At 42.1% G+C, this 22,163-nt stretch overlaps 1 protein-coding gene across 4 annotated transcripts in view; it reads left to right on the top strand.

Annotated features, from left to right (window-relative positions):
• Window positions 1-22,163, top strand: part of srpra (SRP receptor subunit alpha) — a 67,864-nt gene that overhangs the window by 12,316 nt on the left and 33,385 nt on the right. For 3 of the 4 annotated variants that reach the window (XM_043676896.1, XM_043676895.1, XM_043676897.1), the window contains exon 2: window positions 19,230-19,313. The exons of the other annotated variant lie outside the window; for it this stretch is intronic. In XM_043676896.1, coding sequence (XP_043532831.1) covers window positions 19,230-19,313 — 84 coding nt within the window. The remainder of the gene's footprint in view (window positions 1-19,229; window positions 19,314-22,163) is intronic. 4 annotated transcript variants of the gene reach the window in all.

The following is a 22,163-nucleotide window of genomic DNA, read 5'->3' as shown; positions in this document are numbered from 1 at the left end:
GGCCGGGGGGGGGGGGGGGCGGTGGGTCCGGGTGTCCCAGAGGTGTCCAAGGGATGACCTCGGATTTCACCAGTTTCCTCATTTCCCCTCCCCCCCTCTTGTCTCAGTCAAATCCATCGAATTCAGCACCGCCTTCCTAACCTGCAATCTTCTTCCTGACGTCTCCGCCCCCACCCCAGTCTGACCTATCACCCTCACCTTGACCTCTTTCCACCTATCACATTTCCGACGCCCCTCCCCCAAGTCCCTCCTCCCTACCTTTTATCTTAGCCTGCTGGACAAACTTTCCTCATTCCTGAAGAAGGGCTTATGCCAGAAACGTTGATTCTCCTGTTCCCTGGATGCTGCCTTACCTGCGCTTTTCCAGCAACACATTTTCAGCTATTATGACACTAGCCAAGATTATGTGCACATGACCCTGAAATGGAGCTTCACGAAGTTTTGAAAAATTGAGGAGTAAGATGTAGGGAAAATGCATTCATTTCTGAGTAAGCCCAAAACTCAGGACTACTAATGTAATATAGTGAATTCAGAACAAATGTTTTACCTTGACAATGATGAAAAGTGGTTGTAACACATGGATACATTTAAGAAGAAATTAGGTCGGTACATGAGGCAGAAAGGAATAGAAGGATTAGCTGAGAGGTTGAGTTGAAGGAGACCGTAAGCAATTGTCCAGCTTGGCCAAATGGCCTGTTGTTACGAATTCACATAAAATGATAAAGTCAGTCATGTGGTTCGTTCTTCCAGACAGAGAAGGGGCACTGGGACAAATTAATTGAACATAAGCTGCTGGAATAGAAGTAAATCATTAATGTGGTGAATTGGTCAAGGTTATCATCTTTATCACAGTTTGAACAACAGTGCTCCTCTTAACTTTAAAACAGCTGCAGGCATCTCATCTGATATTTCTGAAATGAGCTTTCTGCTTCTATACTAATAGATACCAGAACTCAGCAGTGAAAGGCAATTGTCTTTGTAGACTCATTCTTGTTTATAACACAGAATGAAGCATGTAGCCCATCGTTTCCTGTCGGTCAATGAAGATCTGACTGTACTGATCTCATTTTCCACCTCTTGGCCATTTTTTTTTTGGTTTATTTCATTTGAGGAAGTCAGGTAAAGGACCAAAGGCCTTCATGGTTAACGAAGAGCAAGACAAGAGCAAAATGAATCTTTGTGATTCAAGGGTTTACAGATTTAAGAATTTTTTTTTAGTTCATTCTCTGAATGTAGAGTGTCACTGGCAAATCTGGCATTATTGCCTAGCTCCAGTTGCCTCCCCTTGAGAAGATGGTGGTGGACAGTCCAGTTGAACCAATGCACTCCATGGGATCATGATACTCCTTCAGTATGACTTGATACAACTAGGTGCGTAGCTGTTGAAGTAGTCGGTCTTGGATATACTTAATGAGCCTCAACATCCCTCTGCGGTAAGGTATTCCTCCTCATCTCTATCCTAAATGGGCGGTTGCTTATGCTGAGGTTTTGCCTTCTGGTCCTAGACTCTCCCACAAGTGGAAATAACACCTCAGCATATACCCTTAAGACTCTTCTATTTTTTTAATAAAGTCTCCCCTCATTCATCTAATCTTGTATGAATACAGTCTCAACCTCTCCTTGTAAGAAAATCCATCCATATGCTTTGACCTAATGAATCTATTCTGAGCTATCTCTAATGTCAGCATATGTTCCTTGAGATAAGGGGACGAAAAGTGTTCATTGTATTGTATGTGTGCCTTATATAGTGCCTTATATACTTACAGGCAAAACTTTGCTATTTTTATTCTCCATTCCAGTTTGTAATAATGGCAATGTTTGTTTTAGATTAGATTAGATTAGATTACAGTGTGGAAACAGGCCCTTCGGCCCAACAAGTCCACACCGACCCGCCGAAGCGCAACCCACCGATACCCCTACATTTACCCCTTACCTAACACTACGGGCAATTTAGTATGGCCAATTCACCTGACCTGCACATCTTTGGACTGTGGGAGGAAACCGGAGCACCCGGAGGAAACCCACTCAGACACGGGGAGAACGTGCAAATTCCACACAGTCAGTCGCCTGAGGCGGGAATTGAACCCGGGTCTCCGGCGCTGTGAGGCAGCAGTGCTTGCCACCGTGCCGCCCACCTATTGTCTTCCCTATTGTCTGAACTTTTATGTCAGCTTTTTGTAATTTAGCACACCAAATCCCTCTATTCTGTAGCTTTCTGTGATTTTTTTAAAAATCCCAGTTAAATAATATTTGGTTTCTTTATTATTCTGCTAAAGTGCATAACCTGACATTTTCCCTCATTATATTCCCTCTGTCAAATATTTAGCCATTTATTTAACCTTATGATATCCCTGATTAATTTTGTCATGCTCACCGCTTGCCTTCCCGCCTATTTTTATGACAGCTATTTATCCATTTCTATATTGAAATCCTGATCCACTTGTGAAAACGTTGATACTCAAGCCCTACGACTCCTGGGATCATCACAAAAGTTAATGATTTAATCAAATTACTCAAAGTCCCCAATTTTCCTATCTCTCAGAAAACTGTTGTGGGCCAGACCAGGCCCCCTCAAAATATTTTAAGAAGGTAACCTGGACCCTAATTTTTTTTTATATTTTGAAGGTAGACGTGAAGTGCATGTTCCAAATGTGATGCAACTGGTCAAACTATTTGATGTTAAGTAAAACACAATTTATTTAAACACTATAATTAAGATGTAAACAAAAAAAAATTTAGAGTAACAACAATAGGAAAATTTAACCCAATAATAGATATAATACCTGTTTAACTGATCCAATCTAGTACTATCCCATAAACACATTCCTTGGCAAAAAGACAAATTGAGATGCAGATTCTTACATGTAGTTCTCCAAACCAGGAGGAAGAAACATCAAGAGAAAATTCAGAGAGTGTGGCAGCCAAGAAACATTCACTGAAGCTTCCAACTCTTTGGAGATCTCAAACAGCTTCTCATGCTACTAGAAAAAAATCAAAACCTGGACCTCTGGAAATGTGAGAGCTGGCCACACCCATTCAGGCTGTTTCCATTGTTCCAACTTGAAAAAAAACTAAAGGCCTCTGAAGTTGTTTACTTAAGTCATCTTCATCTAGCCAGTTCGGCGCCTCTTGCTTCCAATCTCTCTTCACAACAAAACAGGACAAAATAACTTTTTAAAATGACAGCATCGTCACAAAACATTGGCCAAGTTTTGTATTTAAGAAATTCCTACTTGTTTGCAAATAAATCGATTCTAAGCACAGGCAAATAAGGTATGAATTTTCAACTTAAATCTCTACTCCTTCTTAAACACCTAGATGCATATGTTGACTGATACTCATAAACAAAAAAAAATTAGGGAAACACTGTTTAATTTAATCAGTCCACAGGATTCAATGAGGTATCCTCATGCTGCTTCCAAGTCCTTCTGACCACCCTTTTCCTTTCCAAGCCCTTTCAATCTTAGCTGCGCATACAACAGTTGACACTCTGGTTAGTTGCTTGGCCGCTGATAAGAGCCAACAGTTGATGGCTAATAATGAATGAAAGTAGCTAGCTATCTTATCTCTTATTACTTCTCTGTAAGGAAAGAGAAATGCTACCTGTTCAGACTCTGGAATATTTCCTGACTAAGTTGCCCACACACAGTACATCCTCCTGTGTGGGAGCCAATAGGGTTGATTTGCAGATGACTCCTGACCTGCATAACTGGTCATGATTGAAAAATCAATCAACAGGCTATCTCTGCCACTAAGTCTTCAGCATCTCTTCCCCATATGACACCACCCCCTTACCCCCGGCTGCACCCTGTTCAAAACAAACAAACTGTCTCATGTGCATACAGTCACTCTGCTTGTTCTTCTCTCTCTCTCTCATCAACTCTGTCTCTCTCGCTCAGTGTCTCTGTCTCTCTTGGTCCCGCTGGGCGCCGGGGGGCGGTCGGTCCCGGGGCGCAGTCGGTCCCGCTGGGCGCCGGGGGGTGGTTGGTCTTGCTGGGGGCCGGTCGGTCCCGCTGGGCGGCGGGGGCCGGTCAGTCCCTCTGGGCGCCGGTGGACGTCGATCCCAGTAGGCGTCGGGGCTGGCGGTCGGTCCCGCCGGGGGGCGGGCGGTCGGTCCCGCTGGGTGTCGGGGGGCGGGCGGTCGGTCCCGCTGGGCGCCGGGGGGGGTCCTTCCAGCTGTGTGCTGGTGCCTCTCGGTCCTGCTGGGTGCCGGGGGCGGTCGGTCCCGCTGGGTGCAGGGGGCGGTCGGTCCCGCTGGGCGCCGGGGGCAGTCGGTTCCACTCTGTACATCTGTCTGTCACCCCCTCTCTCCCTTTCCCTCTCGCTCCGTGCCTCTGTCTCTCTCTCTCGCTCCACGCCTCTGTCTAAACAAGGCAACAATGTAAATATAATTCTTAGTGAATTCCAATACTTGTTTTAAAATTTCAATTTCATCTTTCATTATTTGGTTCTTGTTTTAAAACAGTATCCTTTTCCCATTTTATGCCACAATCCAAAGTAATTTGATCTTCACACCACCTTACATCTGACTCCGTACTCTGTTGCTGCATTCCAAGCCTTAATTAATCATTGCCTAATCTTTTCCTTACATTGATTCTTTTGCCAATCCCTTTAAATCTTTGTCATCTAGTTCTCGATACCTCTCGCAGAGGGAGCAGCTTCTTTTTCTTTGTCTAGATTATGATCTTGATCACCTCTTAATTTTTTTCTCAATCTTCTATGGATCAACTCCATCGTCAATCTGTCCCATTAATAAAATCCCGCTTGCTGATTGGGAATGCCCTCCATCATGCTGTGTGGCATCATCACTGTGCTAAATTGGAAAGACTTCAAAAAGATCTAGCAACCCAAGACTAGGCTGTCGGGAGTAGTAGAATTGTACTACAGCATAATCAGTAAACTTATAACCCAGCCAGGGATCAACTCTGATTCAATTGGGAGTGCAGAAGACATGCCAGGAGCTGCACCAGGCATAATTTAAAATGAAGCGTCAACCTGGTGAAACTAGCAACGGGATTACTTGCATGCAAAACAGTTAACAGATCTATGCGGTCCCAGAAACAACAGATCTGATCTAAGGTCTGCAGTTCTACCACGTACAGTTGTGAATGGTAGTGGACAATTAAGCAACTCACTGGAGGAGGAAACTTCACAAATATCTCCATCCTCAATGATGGAAGAGCCCAACACAATGGTGCAAACAATAAGGCTGAAGCATTCACAGCAATTTTCAGCCAGAAGTACCAATGGATGATCCATCTTGGCCTCTGCTCCTGATCCCTCACATCCCAGATACCAGTCTTCAGTCAATCCGCATCACTCCATGTGATATTAAGAAATGATTGGGAGCACTAAATAGTGCAAAGGCGATGGGCCCTTACAAAATTCCAGAACTTGCTGCTCCTCAAGCTCTTGCAGTATGTTTACATCACTGACGTCTACCCGACAGTGGTGAAAATTGACCAGACATGTCCTGTTGCATAAAATGCAGGACAAATCCAATTACACCCCCATCAGTCTCCTGTCAATTATCAGTGAAGTAATGGAAAGTGTCGTCAACAGTCCTATTAAGCAATAACCTGCTCAGAGATGTCCAGTTCAGATTCCACCAGGGCAACTCAGTTCTTGACCTGATCACAGCCTGGGTTCAAATGTGGACAAAAGAGTTGAATTCCAGAGGTGAGCTAAGAGTGACCGTTCTTGATATCAAGGATGCATTCAACTGAGGGTGTAATCAAGGAGCCTTAGCAATACTGGAATAAATGGGTACTGGGTCCAAACTCTCTGGTTAGAGTCATACCTGTCACATGGAAAGATGATTATGGCTTTGGAGGTGAGTGACCTCAGCTCTAGGTCATCTGTGCAGGAAGTCCTCAAGGTAGTGTCCTAGGTCCAACCATCTTCAACTGTTTCATCAATGACCATCTCGCTCACACCACTCCCACCCCCCACCCCCAGAAAATCATAAGGTCGGAGATTGGGATGCTTGCCAGTGATTGCACAATATTCAGCACCATTCATGACTCTTCAGATACAGAAGGCAGTCTATGTTTAAATGTAACAAGATTTGGACAATATTTAGCTTGGGCTGACAAGTGCAACTAACATTTGCATCACAGAAATGCCAAGCAATGACTATCTCCAATAAGAGAAAATTTAACCAAAGCCCCTTGATATTCAATGGTGTTACCATCACTGGGATCCCCTCCTATCAACATCCTTGGAGTGACTATTGACCAGAAACTCAGCTAGACCTGGCTCGTAATCATTGGCTACAAGAGCAGGTGAGGGGTTAAGACTACTGCAGCGAGTAACTCACTTCTTGACTCCCCAAAGCCTGTCCACTATCAAAAAGGCGCAATTCAGGAATTGATAGAATGTGCCTGGATGAATGCACTGACAACTGAAGAAGCTCAAGTCGCTTATAAAATTGGCTTGAAGGTATGAGGCAGGGTGATGTTAGAGGGTTTCTTTTGGGATTGGACAACTGTGAGTATCAGTGTGTCACAAGGATCAGTTCTGGCTCTGCTGCTTTTTGTCATTTTATAAGTGATTTGGACTTATAAGTGACTCCCACATCGCACGGTTGAGTTTAGAAAAAATCCTAAACCCCTCATCCTAGTAATGTAAAGTAATTGGATATCATCCTAGATTCTTAAATGATTATTCTTACACTTTCTTTTGGATCTATTTATCTATTCCTTTGTGAGACTTTTCAATTTTGTACAGCAGTGTGGATTTGAAGATAATCCGTTACTGCCCAATATGTTTCTAATGCTGGGATTTATCAAAGTATTTAAAGAGGTTGCCTTTATGTAGTTTCTTCCAGTATTTCAGACATCCTCAAATGAAGCAGGCCCAAAGGGCCAAATAGTCTATTCCTACTGAAGTCCTACATTTCAATGTATTTTACCACAAATTTAATATACTGGGTTATAGTCACTGTTGTAACATGAGAAATATGGAAGCCAGTTTGTGCATATGAAACTTCCACAACTAACAGTATGATAGTGACCAAATAATCAGTATTAATGACAATGGTTAAAGGACATCAGAAAGAATTCCTCTCTTTAAATAATACCATGGGATTTTTTTACAAGAGGGCAGGGGAGGACCTCCGTTTAGTATCTCTTCCAAAATTCAGCAATGCCAATCGTGCAATAATCCCGGAGCACTGCAGTGGACTATCAGCATAGTGCTCTGTCAATGTGACTCCATGGCTTTCCAAGATATATTAGAACTGGACTGATATTAGCTTCCAGTGATACTTGCTTTTATGATGCAGAGAATTTGTAATCTCGACAGTTTGATCAATTGAGAGAAGGATTAAATATCAACAGTTGAAATACCTCACTTAAGTCAACTTAGCATTTACTACTTCTATTTGACCAGGAAGCAGAGGATGATAGTATAAGGGTGTGTTTTATGACCGGAAGCCTGTGTGACATACCGTTAAAAAAATCTTTAAAATGTCCAGTGGTGTACCATGCAGTTCATTCCTGGCTCACCTGCTGTGTACATTTTTGTGTACATTCATGATTTAGACATAAATGTGGGAGGTACGATCAGTGAGTTTGTAGATGACATAAAAATTGGTGGTGTACTAAATTGTGACGAGGAAAGCTTTTGACTACAGAATGATATAGCAGCTGGTCTGATAGGCTGAAAGATAACAAATGGAATTTAATTGAATCGAAGAGTGTGGCGCTGGAAAAGCGCAGCCAGTCAGGCAGCTTCCAAGGAGCAGGAGAATTGACGTTTCAGGCATAAGTCATTAATCAGGAATAAGGTTCATTCCTGATGAACAGCTTATGCCTGAAATGTTGATTCTCCTGCTCCTCGGATGCTGCCCAACCGGCTGTGCTTTTCCAGCACCACACTCTTTGACGCTGATCTCCAGCATTTGCAGTCCTCACTTTCTACCAAATGGAATTTAATGCTGAAAAGTGTGACATGAAGTGGGAAAACTAACAAGACAAGGGAGTACAAATTGAATCTTAGGATCCTAGGAAGTGCATAGGATCTGAGGGACCTTGGTGTGCACAATCATATCTGTGAAGGCAGCAAAAAGCTAAATAAGACGATTAAGAAGGGTATGGGATAGTTGTTTTTATTAGTCAAGGCATTAAATACATGAGCAAGGAGATTGCATTGGAGCTGAATACAATGTTAGTTAGATCATTTTATTGTGTGCAATTATGGTCACCGCCCTATAGGAAAGATGTGACTGCACGGGAAAACGTGCAAAGGAGATTTACCAGGATGTTGCCTGGGTTGAGCAATTCAGCTATGAAGAGAGACTGTGTAGGCTGGTGTTCTTTTCCATAGGGCAGAGAATGGTGAGGAGAGATATGATGAAAATGTACAAAATTATGAACAGCATATGTACAGAGAAACATTTCCCTTATGAGAGGGTTCAATAACCAGGATGCACAGTTTTAAGGTAGGGAACAGGAGGTTTAGAGGGGATTTTGAGGAAAAATGTTTTTGTCCTTTATGATGATGGGTATTTGAAACTCACTACATTAAAAAAAAAGGTTCAGGAATGCTGTAATCGTACAAGACTACAGGGCAAGTGCTGGAAAGTGGGATCAGAACAGATATTTGCCTGATGAGTAGTCGGATTTAGAACACCATGGATTTTTTTAATGCTGTAAAAACTCTGACTATAATTGGCCCTGAGTTCTTGTATGACTGTGTGAAATATTGTCTCATTTCCCCTGTAAGATTTCACACTTTATTCAATCTGAGCTGGACACAGGTTGTCCAGGAGCGCAGAGGTTAAACACTTCCATGTTCCTCGGAGAAACTGCGCACATGGCTTAAAAACAAAGACATTTTTAAATTCCTTTTTTGAGAAAAGTACAGGGCATCATTACAGAGCACATTCAGACAATTACCAATCAATTTTAATGAAATTACTTTATTGAAAGCAACTTAGCCCAATGGTATTTCCTGGGAACCAACTTTGTTTTCCAACATTCTCGTGAACCTAGACTCTGCATCTGCACTTGAAAGGTCAGTAAGAATGGCAAGTAATGTCTTATCTAGTCTAGTTATTTCTATGCTGTAAAGGAAGCATTGTCTGCTAGTCTTTATTGACACAGGCAATGGTTAGTTCAGCTTTTAGCAGGGTTAAAAGCCATTTTATGCAGCTTTGAGCAGAATTGTCAATTTGCAGCCTAGAAGCCATTTGTCATATTACTTGCATTAAGAAGCCATGTTATTGCTGCCTATATTAGTAAGAGCATGTATTAAATGGTTGTTCCTGACTACAACTATTTACTGCAGCCTGTATTCAGATTTCAGGCCCTCGGATCCACTGCTTTTTGTTATTTATATAAATGAATAGGATGTGAACATAGGAGGTACATAAGTTTGCAGATGACACCAAAATTGGAAGTGCAGTGGACGGCGAAGAAGGTTATCTCAAAGTACATTGGGATCTTGATCAGATAGACCAATGGGATGAGGAGTGGCAGATGAAGTTTAATTCAGATAAATGCGAGGTACTCCACTTTGGAAAGGCAAATCGAGTCAAGATTGTATACTTAATGGTAAGTTCCTGGGGAGTGTTGCTGAACAACCAGACTTTGGAGTGCATATTCATAGTCCCTTGAAAGTGAGGTTGCAGGTAGATAGGTGAGTCAAGAAGGCATTTAGTATGCTTTCTTTTATTGGTCAGAGCATTGAATACAGGAGTTGGGAGGTCATGTTGAGGCTGTACAGGACATTGAGCCACTTTTGGAATATTGTGTGCACTTGTAGTCTTCCTACTATAGGAAGGATATTGAAACTTAAAAGGTTCAGAAAAGATTTACCAGGACGTTATCAGGGTTGAAGGGTTTCAGCTATGGGGAGAGGCTGAATAGGCTGGGGCTATTTTCCCTGCAGTGTCTGAGGCTGATAGGTGACCTTCTAGAAGTTTATAAAATCGTGAGGGGCAGGGATAGGGGAAATAGACAAGCTCTTTTCCCCAGGATGAGGGATTCTAGAACCAGAGGAATAGGTTTAGGATAAAAGGGGAAAAATTTAAAAGGGACCTAAGGGGCAACATTTTCACGCGGAGGGTGGTGTGTGTATGGAGCGAGCTGCCAGAGGAAGTGATGGAGGCTGATATTATTACAGCATTTAAAAGGCAACTTGATGGGTTTATGAATAGGAAGGGTTTAGAAGGATATGGGCCAAATGCTGGCAAATGGGATTAGATTAATTTAGGATATCTAGTTGGCATGGTCAAGTTGGACAGAAGGGTCTGTTTTCATGCTGTACACTTCGATGACCCAGTGACATAGTACTTTTGCACAGATATATACACGAGTGCACAAGGTTGGAGCCTGCAGCAATTTTTTTTCTTAATCATCTCCAGTCATTTTTTTTATTCATTGGAGTACAACGGAGTGCCTTGATGCTTGACACTGTAAGGCTGGGAGTTGAGTTCTTACATTAACATGAGGTGTCCAAAGTAATAGCTCACTAAAGGATGACGTAACAATGATATGTTTAACATTGAGAGATTATTGAGTAGGTTGTTCATTTGTAGGGGAATGCACATAATGCCAAGGGCATGTTATTTTAAACTTGACTTTGGTATCAAGTTGCCAGACGCATATACCAGGTGATAATTATTTTCAAGGTTTTCATGAATTGATAAAGGGTATTTTTCAAATTGAGATATTCTTGGTTTTTTCTTGCATAGTTTTGCTGTTTTTAGTCCTGAAAGTGCTTGTGTTTGCAGAATGTAATTGAATTCTCTGTCACTTCATCTAGAGTTAACTGCTGATTCACTATGATTATGAACAGTGAGTGTTGTAGCTTTTTGACCATAAAGAGCACCAAACTGAGTTTGAAGCTGTTCTCACTTGATAAAAGCAGTTGTGTTTTCAATTATAGTTGTTTGCTGTCAATTAGAAGCAAAACCCTTTTTAATGGATACAATAAGATGAATTTTTGTCAGTTTTATAACTGACCTGGAAGAGGGCCCAAAAGGATGGGTTAGTAAATTTGCAGATGACAATAAGATCGGTAGAGTTGTAGATAGTGCAGAAGGATGTTGTAGGTTACAGAGGGACATCGATAAGCTGCAGAGCTGGGCTGAGAGGTGGCAAATGTAATTCAATGCGGTAAAGTGTATACTGGGCTAATGGTAAGATTCTTGGTAGTGTAGATGAGCAGAGAGATCTCGATGTCCATGTACATAGATCCCTGAGAGTTGCCAGCCAGGTTAATAAGGTTGTTAAGAAGGCATAGTGTGTGTTAGCTTTTTTTAGAAGAGGGATTAAGTTTCGGAGCCATGAGGTCATGCTGCAGCTGTACAAAGCTCTGATGCGGCTGCACTTGGAGTATTATGTACAGTTCTGATCACCGTGTTAAAGGAAAAATGTGGAAGCTTTGGAAAGGGTTCAGAGGAGATTTACTGGGATATTGCTTGGTATGGAGGGAAGGTCTTACGAGGAAAGGCTGAGGTTCATGAGGCTGTTTTTGTTGAAGAGAAGAAGGCTGTGAGGTGACTTAATTGAGACATATAAGAGGATTCTGGGTAATCAATGATGGAGGACAGGATAAATTTCTGACTAACAGGTTGCTCCTGTTCTGAGGTATTTAAGATGTTGGAGGTGATTTTCTTGAATTCCAGGAACAGCAATTACTGTTTTATATGCTGTTGCATTGTTTTGGAACTTCGGAGGGGAAAAAAAGTCAAAACTCTGCACTTTTACAAGGGAGAGGAACAGACAAAGGACGCAGAGGTCAGTGCAGGAGCGAGAGAGAGAGAACCCCACACTACTAACTAACACAGCAGTGAACATGCACAGTTACTGCCTTTGCTCTTTGAATTCATGTATCGCTGGACATCAGAGTGCATCTGGGATTAACAAACAGTGAAATTCACAACTAATCTTGGAGGAATCTGTTGGGAGAGGTCACAGCACAGAATCAGATAAGTGAATATTTTAAGTGTGGCTAACTAAGTCTGCAGTAGTGAGTAGATTCTTTGTTGATTATATGTTATATGAGATATGTCTGTTGATAAAACTTAAAAATATATGCCATAAGTATTCATTTAAGCTGGAGCAGTGTTTTGTAGAGAAATAGGACAGTGCTATATTCTGGGTCTGTAGATTGAAGGAAGCAAAAATGGCTTTTAGTAGAGTGATATGCTCTTCTTGTCGGATGTGGAAGTTATGTGTTACTGAGGATTATATCTGCAATAAATGCCATTGTTTGCAAATCCTATCAGACCGTTAAGTGTGTATAAGAAAATTTTCTGATTCAGTATGTGGATGTACCCAATAGAGACGGTGCAAAACGTGACCTATTCTTGGGAAATAAGGCAGGGCAGGTGACTGAGGTGTCAGTGGGGGAGTGCTTTGGGGCCAGCGAGCATAATTCTATTAGTTTTAAAATAGTGATGGAAAAGGATAGACCACATCTAAAAGTTGAAGTCCTTGATTGGACAAAGGCCAATTTTGACGGTATTAGGCAAGAACTTTCAAAAGCTGATTGGGGGCAGATGTTCGTAGGTATAGGGATGGCTGGAAAATGGAAAGCCTTCAGAATGAGATAATGAGAGTGCAGAGACACGATATTCCTGTTCGGGTGAAAGGAAAGGCCGATAGATATAGGGAATGCTGGATGATTAAAGAAATTGAGGGTTTGGTTAAGAAAAAGAAGGAAGCATATATCAGGCATAGAGAACAGAGATCGAGTGAACCCTTAGAGTATAAAGGCGGTAGGAGTATACTTAAGAGGGAAATAAAGAGGGCAAAAAGGGGACATGAGATAGCTTTGGCAAATAAAGTTAAGGAGAATCCGAAGAGTTTTTACAAATACGTTAAGGACAAATGGGTAACTGGGGAGAGAATAGGGCCCCTCAAAGATCAGCAAAGCTTTTGTGTGGAGCCACAGGAGATGGGAGTGATAGTGAATGAGTATTTTGCATCAGTATTTACTGTGGAAAAGGAAATGGAAGATATAGAATGTAGGGAAATTGATGGTGACATCTTGATAAGCCTCCATATTACAGAGGAGCAAGTGTTGGATGTCTTTAAACGCATAAAGGTGGATAAATCCCCAGGAGCTGATCAGGTGTACCCTAGAACTCTGTGGGAAGCTAAGGAAGTGATTGCTGGACCTCTTTCTGAGATATTTATATCATCGATAGTCACAGGTGAGGTGTTGGAAGACTGGAGGTTGGCTAACGTGGTGCCACTGTTTAAGAAAGGTGGTAAGGACAAGCCAGGGAACTATAGATCAGTGAGCCTGACATCGGTGGCGGGCATGTTGTTGGAGGGAATCCTCAGAGACAGGATGTACGTGTATTTGGAAAGGCAAGGACTGATTAGGGATAGTCAACACAGCTTTGTGAATGGGAATTCATTTCTCACAAACTTGATTGAGTTTTTTGAAGAAGAAGCAAAGAGGATTGATGAGGGCAGATTAGTAGATGTGATCTATTTGGACTTCAGTCAGGCGTTCGACAAGGGTCCCCATGGGAGACTGGTTAGCAAGGTTAGATCTCATGGAATACAGGGAGAACTAGCCATTTGGATACAGAATTGGCTCAAAAGTGGAAGACAGAGGGTGGTGGTGGAGGGTTGTTTTTCACACCTGGAGGCCTGTGACCAATAGAGTGCCACAAGTATCGGTGCTGGGTCCACTACATTTCATCATTTTATATAAATGATTTGGATGTGAACGTAAGAGGTATAGTTAGTAAGTTAGCTGATGAGACCAAAATTGGAGGTGTAGTGGACAGCGAAGAAGGTTACCTCGGATTACAATGGGATCTTAATCAGATAGGACAATGGACTGAGAAGTGGGTGGTGAAATTTAATTTAGATAAATGTGAGGTGCTGCATTTTGGGAAAGTAAATCTGAGCAGGATTTATACACTTAATGATAAGGTCCTAGGGAGTGTTGCTGAACAAAGAGACCTTGGAGTGCAGGTAGGATAGTGAAGAAGGCGTTTGGTATGCTTTCCTTTATTGGTCAGCGTATTGAGTACAGGAGTTGGGAGGTCATGTTGCGGCTGTACAGGACATTGGTTAGGTCACTGTTGGAATATTGCAAATCTTAACAGGACTGATACACTTAATGGTAAGGTCAAAGGGAGTGTTGCTGAATAAAGAGACCTTGGAGTGCAGGTTCATAGCTCCTTGAAAGTGGAGTCGCAGGTAGATAAGACAGTGAAGGAGGCGATTGGTATGCTTTCCTTTATTGGTCAGAGTTCAGGAGTTGGAAGGTCATGTTGCGGCAGTACAGGACATTGATTAGGCCACTCCTGGTCGAAACTTGAAAGGGTTCAGAAAAGAGTTACAAGGATGTTGCCAAGGTTAGAGGATTTGAGCTATAGGGAGAGGTTGAATATGCTAAGGCTGTTTTCCCTGGAGTGTCGTGGGCTGAGGGGTGACCTTATAGAGGTTTACAAAATCGTGAGGGGCATGGATCGGATAAATAAACAAAGTCTTTTCCCTCATGTGGCGGAGTCCATAAGTGGAGGGCATAGATTAAGGGTGAGAGGGGAAAGATATAAAAGACACCTAAGGGGCACCTTTTTCACTTAGAGGGTGGTATGTATTTGAAATGAGCTGCCGAAGGAGGTGGTAGGGGCGAGTACAATTGCAACATTTAAAAGACATATGGACAGGTATATGAATAGGAAGGGTTTGGAGGCTTATGGGCTGGGTGCTGGCAGGTGGGACTAGATTGGGTTGGTATATCTGGTAGGCATGGACAAGTTGGACCGAAAGGTCTGTTTCCATGCTGTACATCTATATGACTCTCTGACTATATGACCCTAAGATAATCAGGAGGCCAGTTAGAGTGGACAGTGAGAGCCTTTTTCCTCAAATGGCGATGGCGAGCACGAGGGGACATAGCTTTAAATGGAGGGTTGATAGATATAAGATAGATGTCAGGTCTTTCTTTACTCAGATAGTAGAACATAGAACAGTACATTGCAGAACAGGCCCATTGGCCCTCGATGTTGTGCCAACCTGTGAACTAATCTAAACCTATCCCCCTTCACTCTTCCATCATCATCCATATGCTTATCCAAGGACTGTTTAAATGCCCCTAATGTGGCTGAGTTAACTACATTGGCAGGCAGGGCATTCCACACCCTTACCACTCTCTGAGTGAAGAACCTGCCTCTGACATCTATCTTAAATCTATCACCCTTCAATTTGCAGCTGTGCCCCCTCATACAAACCCAACGTCATCATCCTTGGGAAAAGACCCTCATTGTCCACTAATCCTCTGATCATCTTGTATGTCTCTATCAAATCCCCTCTTAGCCTTTTTCTCTCCAAAGAGAACAGACCCAAGTCTCTCAGCCTTTCCTCATAAGATCTTGCCTCCAGACCAGGCAACATCCTTGTAAATCTCCTTTGCACCTTTTCCAATGCTTCCACATCCTTCCTGTAATGGGACGATCAAAACTGTACACAATTTGCCCAGTGAGGCCAAGTAGCGTTTTGTACAGTTGTACTATGACATCACGGTTCTGGAACTCAATCCCTCTACTAATGAAACCGAACACACCGTATGCCTTATTAAACGCACTATCAAACTGGGTGGTGACTTTCAGGGTTCTCTGAACATGGACACCAAAATCTCTCTGCACATCCACACAACCAAGAATCTTTCCATTGACCCAGTATTCCAACTTCCTGTTATTCTTCCCAAAGTGAATCACCTCACATTTATCTGCATTGAACTCCATTTGCCAATTCTCAGCCCAATTCTGCAGTTTATCCAAGTCCCCCTGCAACATTCTTTCACACTGTCTACCACTCCGCCGATTTTAGTGTCATTTGCAAACTTGCTAACCCATCCACTGATGCCTGCGTCCAAGTCATTTATAAAAATGACAAACAGCAGTGGTCCCAGAACAGATCCTTGTGGCATTCCACTAGTAACTGGACTCCAGGCTGAATATTTTCCATCCAGCACCACTTGATGTCTTCTTACAGAAAGCCAGTTCCTAATCCAAACTGCTAAATCATGCACAACCCCTTGCCTTTGCATTTTCTCCAACAGCCTACCATGTAGAACCTTATCAAAGGCCTTACTGAAGTCCATGTATATCACATCAACTGCCCTACCCTCATTTACATGCTTGGTGACCTTCTCAAAAAACTCCAATGAGGTTTGTGAGAGACGACCTGCCCTTGATGAAACCATGTTGACCATCTCCAATCAAATTGTTGCTTGCTAGATGATTATAAATCCTATCTCTTATAATTCTTTCCCAAGATGTTTCCTGCAACAGATGCCAGGCTCACGTCTTTAATTTCCTGGGTTATCTCTGTTGCCCTTCTTGAACAAGGACACAACATTTGCAATCCTCCAGTCCTCTGGTACTAAACCTGTAGACAATGACCACTCAAAGATCAAAGCCAAAGGCTCCAACATCTCTTGCCTAGCTTCCCAGAGAATCCTCTGATAAATCCCATCTGGCCCAGGGGTCTTGTCTCCTTTCACTCTTTCTAGAATTGGTAACATCTCTTCCTTACTAACCTCGATCCTTTCTAATTTAATATGCCATATCTCCTCCTTCACCCCTACAATATTCTCCTTTTCCTGAGTGAAAACAGATGAGAAATATCCGTTTAGCACCTCTCCGATCTCCACAGGGTCCACCCACAATGTCCCACTTGGGGGAAGTTGTGTGAGTAGTAGGGGCGTGGAATGCCCTGCCTGCAGCATTAGTAGACTCACCAACTTTAAGGACATTTAAATGATCATTGGATAGACATATAGATGAAAATGGAATAGTGTAGGTTATTTGGGGTTCAGATTTTTTTTCACAGATCGGTGCAGTATCGAGGGCCGAAAGGCCTGTACTGCACTGTAATGTTCTATGATCTATGAATTGTGCTCCATTACTATTGCTTTGTCTAATATCAGCTAATTCAGCACTGGCTACAGATCAAACCTGGGACCTTTTTGGTTCTGTGTACTAAGCACTAACCCACATCATGAATTCAGCCACCAAAGAGCTCTTGCTAATCAATTATAATAATTCCCAATGATGCCACTTAGAGTTCAACACAGTTTACATCACATTACAATACGTTTAGGGTTCAGAAGCAAAATGAAAAAGTGAATAAAGCAGTTACAGTAATGTACCTTTTTTATTTAAGATATTTGAGATGGAATTTAAATTAGTCAGGGTTTAAAATATTCTTCTGAATTGTTCTGAGGTAGTGTCACTTGGTCTGAAACGTTAACCAATTTCTCTCCACTGATGCTAGACCAGCTGAACTTTTCCAGCAATTTCTATTGTTGTCTCTGCTTTACAGCATCCACTGTTCTTTCAGTTTCCATTTAAAATATTCTTGCTGACTTGGTTAAGTAGGCTGTCAGGCATGCTTATTTATATCCCGGACTGATGTATCTTGTCTGTGTTGAGATTATAATTTTATATCTCTAAGTGCTGTGTAATATATCTCTTACCTCCCTTCCCTTTGGATCCCAGTCCAAGGCTCCCTTGTCTGCCATGTCACAAACATCAAAGTAGCACACCTGCCATAAGTTGTCTACTTAACTTTCTCTTCCATCACTCATCATAGTCATTGAATTATCTAAAACTCAATGAAAATCTTTTGCTTCAGTTCTTCAGAATTTTCTCTAACTTGTTTTAGTACTACCCTACCAGTACTTTACTGGATAAAAATTTTGCCTTATTTTAAATTGCACCTACAAGAGTTGTGTATCAATCATACTCTATAATCCTGTTTAGGGCCTGCGCATGTAATAACATTTTTGTCAGGAAGAGCATCTGAGCAACTGTTCAGAGTTGGGAATGATTCTTGCAGCTTTCCTCGAGCTGTGTTGTTCTTTAAATATGTACTAATTAATTTATTGTGAAAACCAAAACAACTGCTGTGCTGTGACTCAGAAACAAAAACAGAAGTTGCTGGAAAAGCACAACAGGTCTGGCAGCATCTATGAAGAGAAATCAAAGTTAATGTTTCAGGTCCCGTGACCCTTCCACAGTTCTGAGGGATGGCGGGATGGTAAGTTGCAATGAGGAAATAAGACCTTACAAATGGATATAGATAGTTTAGGAGAGTGGGCCAAAAATGTGGAAGATGGAGTTTAATGTGGATAAGTGCATGGTGATACATTTGGATGGAAAAAACAGGAAGGTGACCTATTACCTTAATGGGGAGAGAGTTCGAGGTGCAAGGGGGATCTAGGTGTACTCATTCATGAGACACAGAAAACTACCATGCAGATACAGCAGCTCAAAGCAAGTGGAATGTTGGCTTTTATAGCTAACTGAATAGAATGTAAAGGTAAGGAAGTATTGTTGCAACTGTACAAGGTATTGATGAGTCCGCACCAGGAGTATTCTGCACAGTTTGGTCCCCTTATTTGAAGAAAGTTGTAGTAGCATTGGAGGCAGATCAGAGGAGGTTCACTAGATTAATCGCATGAATGTAGGGTTTGTTGTTTGAAGAGAGATTTGAACAGTTTAGGCCTATACTCTCTGGAATTTAGAAGAATAAAAGGATATTCAAGATGATAAAAATTATGGATAAATGCTTCCTTTTGTGGGGCATTCTAGGATGAGAGAGCATAGTTTTAGGATAAGGATAGCCTTTGTAAAACAGAGTTGAGGAGAAACTATTTCTCCCAAAGGGATGTGAATCTGTAGAATTCGCTACCTGAAAGTGCAGTGAATGCTGGGACAGTGAGTAAATTTGAGGAGGAGTTAGACAGATTTTTAATTGGTAATAGGTTAAAGAGTAATGGAGAGAAGGCAGGAAAATAGTGGTGAGGAGCATATTGGCCATGGTCGACTGTCGGAGCAGACTCAATGGATCAAATGGCCTAATTTGGCTCCGATATGTTATGAACTTATGAACTTTGAAGTATAAGCCATCAAGTGACATGAGGTTCAGACCAGGTTTCATATACATAATTAAGGTCATACAAAAGCAAACTTAGAATTAGAATGTATGTTTATACATTCCTATTTTCACACCTCACCTGGAGAAAAATGCAGTTATATTCTAGATATTGTGATGCAGTTTCCATTTCCAAATCTTGGCAAATGTGGAGATTTGGTAAGCTAGTCATTCCTTGCTTAGTGTATTAGTACAAGAGAAATATCTGTTATATCGACGTCCCAGAGCAAATTCACTAAGCCTTGCTATGTTATCGACAAGTGTCAGACAACATAGATTTTATTAATTCAACTGTTATCCCTTTTGCAGGAGAGAGGAGGAAATAACTCTTTCACTCATGAAGCTCTCACTCTTAAATACAAACTGGACAATGAGTTTGAGTTGCTATTTGTGGTGAGTATTCAACAGAGTTAAGATCCTTTCTAAATATATAAAGCACAGCAAGAGGTTATCCTGTCTGTTCAGATGCTTTGTTGAATCAGTGTTACCAAATGTTGGACTATAAATTCCTTAAATCTGAAGCGATGAGCACAAGAAAATCATAATGACACAGATGAAAGAATTTGCTTCAATGGGAGCGCAGTAAAACCTGTAAAATTGGACAGATTGTTTGCAACAGCCACTATGTACTTATAATTGTATAAGTTGCATTTATAACTTGCAAGTGTCCATGGTTTCAAGCTTTTAACGTGCCAAACACCAGGCCTCATTATTCTCTCAGAGCTAGGAGCTACAGCAACAATAACTTGAGTAGAAGTAGCATTTGTGAAGTCTGTGAAGAACGGATCCTTATCAGTTGCAGCTGTTGGTGCTAGAAGCTGCTACTTATGAGAGGGAAGAGAATAAATATCCAGAAAGATGGAGTTTGAGAAGATTGGGTGCAACAAGAAAGAGGGCCACAGTGTGATCTTCTCTTTCTGCCTTGTAATTTCTGAACTTGCCCTCTTGTTTATGGCTTATGCCTGGTTATAGAGCCAAAGAGCTGTACAGCATGGAAACACACCCTTTGGTCCAATTCAACCATGCCAACCAGATTTCCGAAATTAATCTAGCTTCGTTTACCAGTATTTGTCCCATATCCCTCTAAACCCTTCCTATTCATGTATCCATCCAGATGTCTTTTAAATGTTGTAATTGTACCAGCCCCCACCACTTCCTCTGACAGCTCATTCTATACATGCACCATCCTCTAAATGAAAAGGTTGCCTCTTAGGTCCCTTTGAAATTTTTCCCCTCTTACCTTAAACCTATGCCCTCTAGTTTTGGACTCCCAAAAGACCTTGGCTATTCATTCTATCCACACTGCTCGTGACTTTATAAACTTCTATAACTTCACCCTACAGCCTCCAAAACTCCAGAGAAAATAGCCCCAGCCTATTCAGCTTTCCCAGATAGCTCAAACCAACTTTGGCAAAATACTTCTAATCTTTTCTGAACTCTTTCAAGTTTCACAACGTCCTTCCTATAGCAGGGAGGCCAGAACTTAATGCAGTATTCTAAAAATGACCTAACTAAAGTCTTGTAATGCTGCGACATGACCTCTCGACTCCTATGCTCAATGCACTGACCAATAAAGGCAAACATACCAAACGCCTTCTCACCTATCCTATCTACCTGTGATTTCACTTTCAAGGATACTTAAGTATTTTTTGGAACTCCTCACAATGCCAATATAGTTGAGTGGAATCAGAATGTGCACCCTCAATGCTGAAGAAGCACAGATAGCAATCAACTTGGGTATTAGTTGAATGAAGTTACGTGCTGACAGAGACCCAAAATACTCCTGATCTGAAGTAAGGATAAAACAAAAAAATGGATGCTGTATGAGATGCAGCCAATCCTAAAATAGTTGGTTCCTGAAGCTTATTATAGGAATATAATTAACATTTTGAAAATAGTGGCACTGTGAAATAATGATCACTTGATACCAGTAATGTTTTTGGGTTTGAATTTAGTGGTTTCACTATATCTATAATATGTGTTGATTTACTTGTTGCAGTAGTCATTGGGGACTCCATAGTTAGGGGGACAGATAGGAGGTTCTGTGGGGACGAGAGAGACTCATGGTTAGTGTGGTGCTTCCCAGGTGCCAGGATTCATGATGTCGCTGATCGTGTTTATGGGATCCTTAAGGGGGAGTGGGAGTGGGAGCAGCCCCAGGTCGTGGTCCACATAGGCACCAACGACAATAGAGATGGGGATTTAAGGCAGAAATTCAGGGAGCTAGGATGGAAGCTTGAAGCTAGGATGAAAGCTTAGAGCTAGGACGAACAGAGTTGTTGTCTCTGGTTTGTTGCCCGTGCCACGTGCTAGTGAGGCGAGGAATAGGGAGAGAGAGGAGTTGAACACATGGCCATAGGGATGGTGCAGGGGGGAGGGTTTTGGATTCTTGGATAATTGGAGCTCTTTCTGGGGTAGGTGGGACCTCTACAAGCAGGATGGTCTTCATCTGAACCAGAGGGGTACCAGTATCCTGGGGGGGGATATTCGCTAAGGCTATTTGGGGTGGGTTTAAACTAATCCAGCAGGGGGATGGGAACCAAAATTGTAGTTCGAGTATAGAAAAGGTTGAAAGTAGGCAGGTCCAACATCAAGTTTCAGGCGCGCAAGATGGGACCGGCAAGCAGGAAGTTGGTTTGAAGTGGGGACTCCATAGTTAGGGGGACAGATAGGAGGTTCTGTGGGGACGAGAGAGACTCATGGTTAGTGTGGTGCTTCCCAGGTGCCAGGATTCGTGATGTCGCTGATCGTGTTTTTGGGATCCTTCAACGCCAGGAGCATCCAGAATAAGGTGGATGAACTTGCAGTATGGGTTGGTACCTGGAACTTCGATGTTGTGGCCATTTCGGACACATGGATAGAGCAGGGACAGGAATGGTTGTTGCAGGTTCCAGGGTTTAGATGTTTCAGTAAGAATACAGAAGATGGTAAAAGAGGGGGAAATGTGGCATTGTTGGTCAAAGACAATATTGCAGTTGCAGAAAGGATGTTTGGGGACTCATCAACTGAGGTAGTATGGGCAGAGTTTAGAAACAGGAAAGGAGAGGTCACCCTGTTGGGAGTTTCTATATGCCTTCAAATAGTTCCAGAGATGTAGAGGAAAGGATAGCAAAGATGATTCTCAATAGGAGTGAGAGAGACAGGGTAGTTGTCATGGGGGACTTCAACTTTCCAAATATTGACTGGGAACACTATTGTACGAGTACTATAGGTGGGTCAGTTTTTGTCCAGTGTGTGCAGGAG

The sequence above is a fragment of the Chiloscyllium plagiosum genome, chromosome 35 (genome assembly GCF_004010195.1).
Source record: "Chiloscyllium plagiosum isolate BGI_BamShark_2017 chromosome 35, ASM401019v2, whole genome shotgun sequence".
In the NCBI taxonomy this organism is placed as follows: Eukaryota; Metazoa; Chordata; class Chondrichthyes; order Orectolobiformes; family Hemiscylliidae; genus Chiloscyllium; species Chiloscyllium plagiosum.
This window is presented reverse-complemented; position numbering and strand designations above follow the sequence as displayed.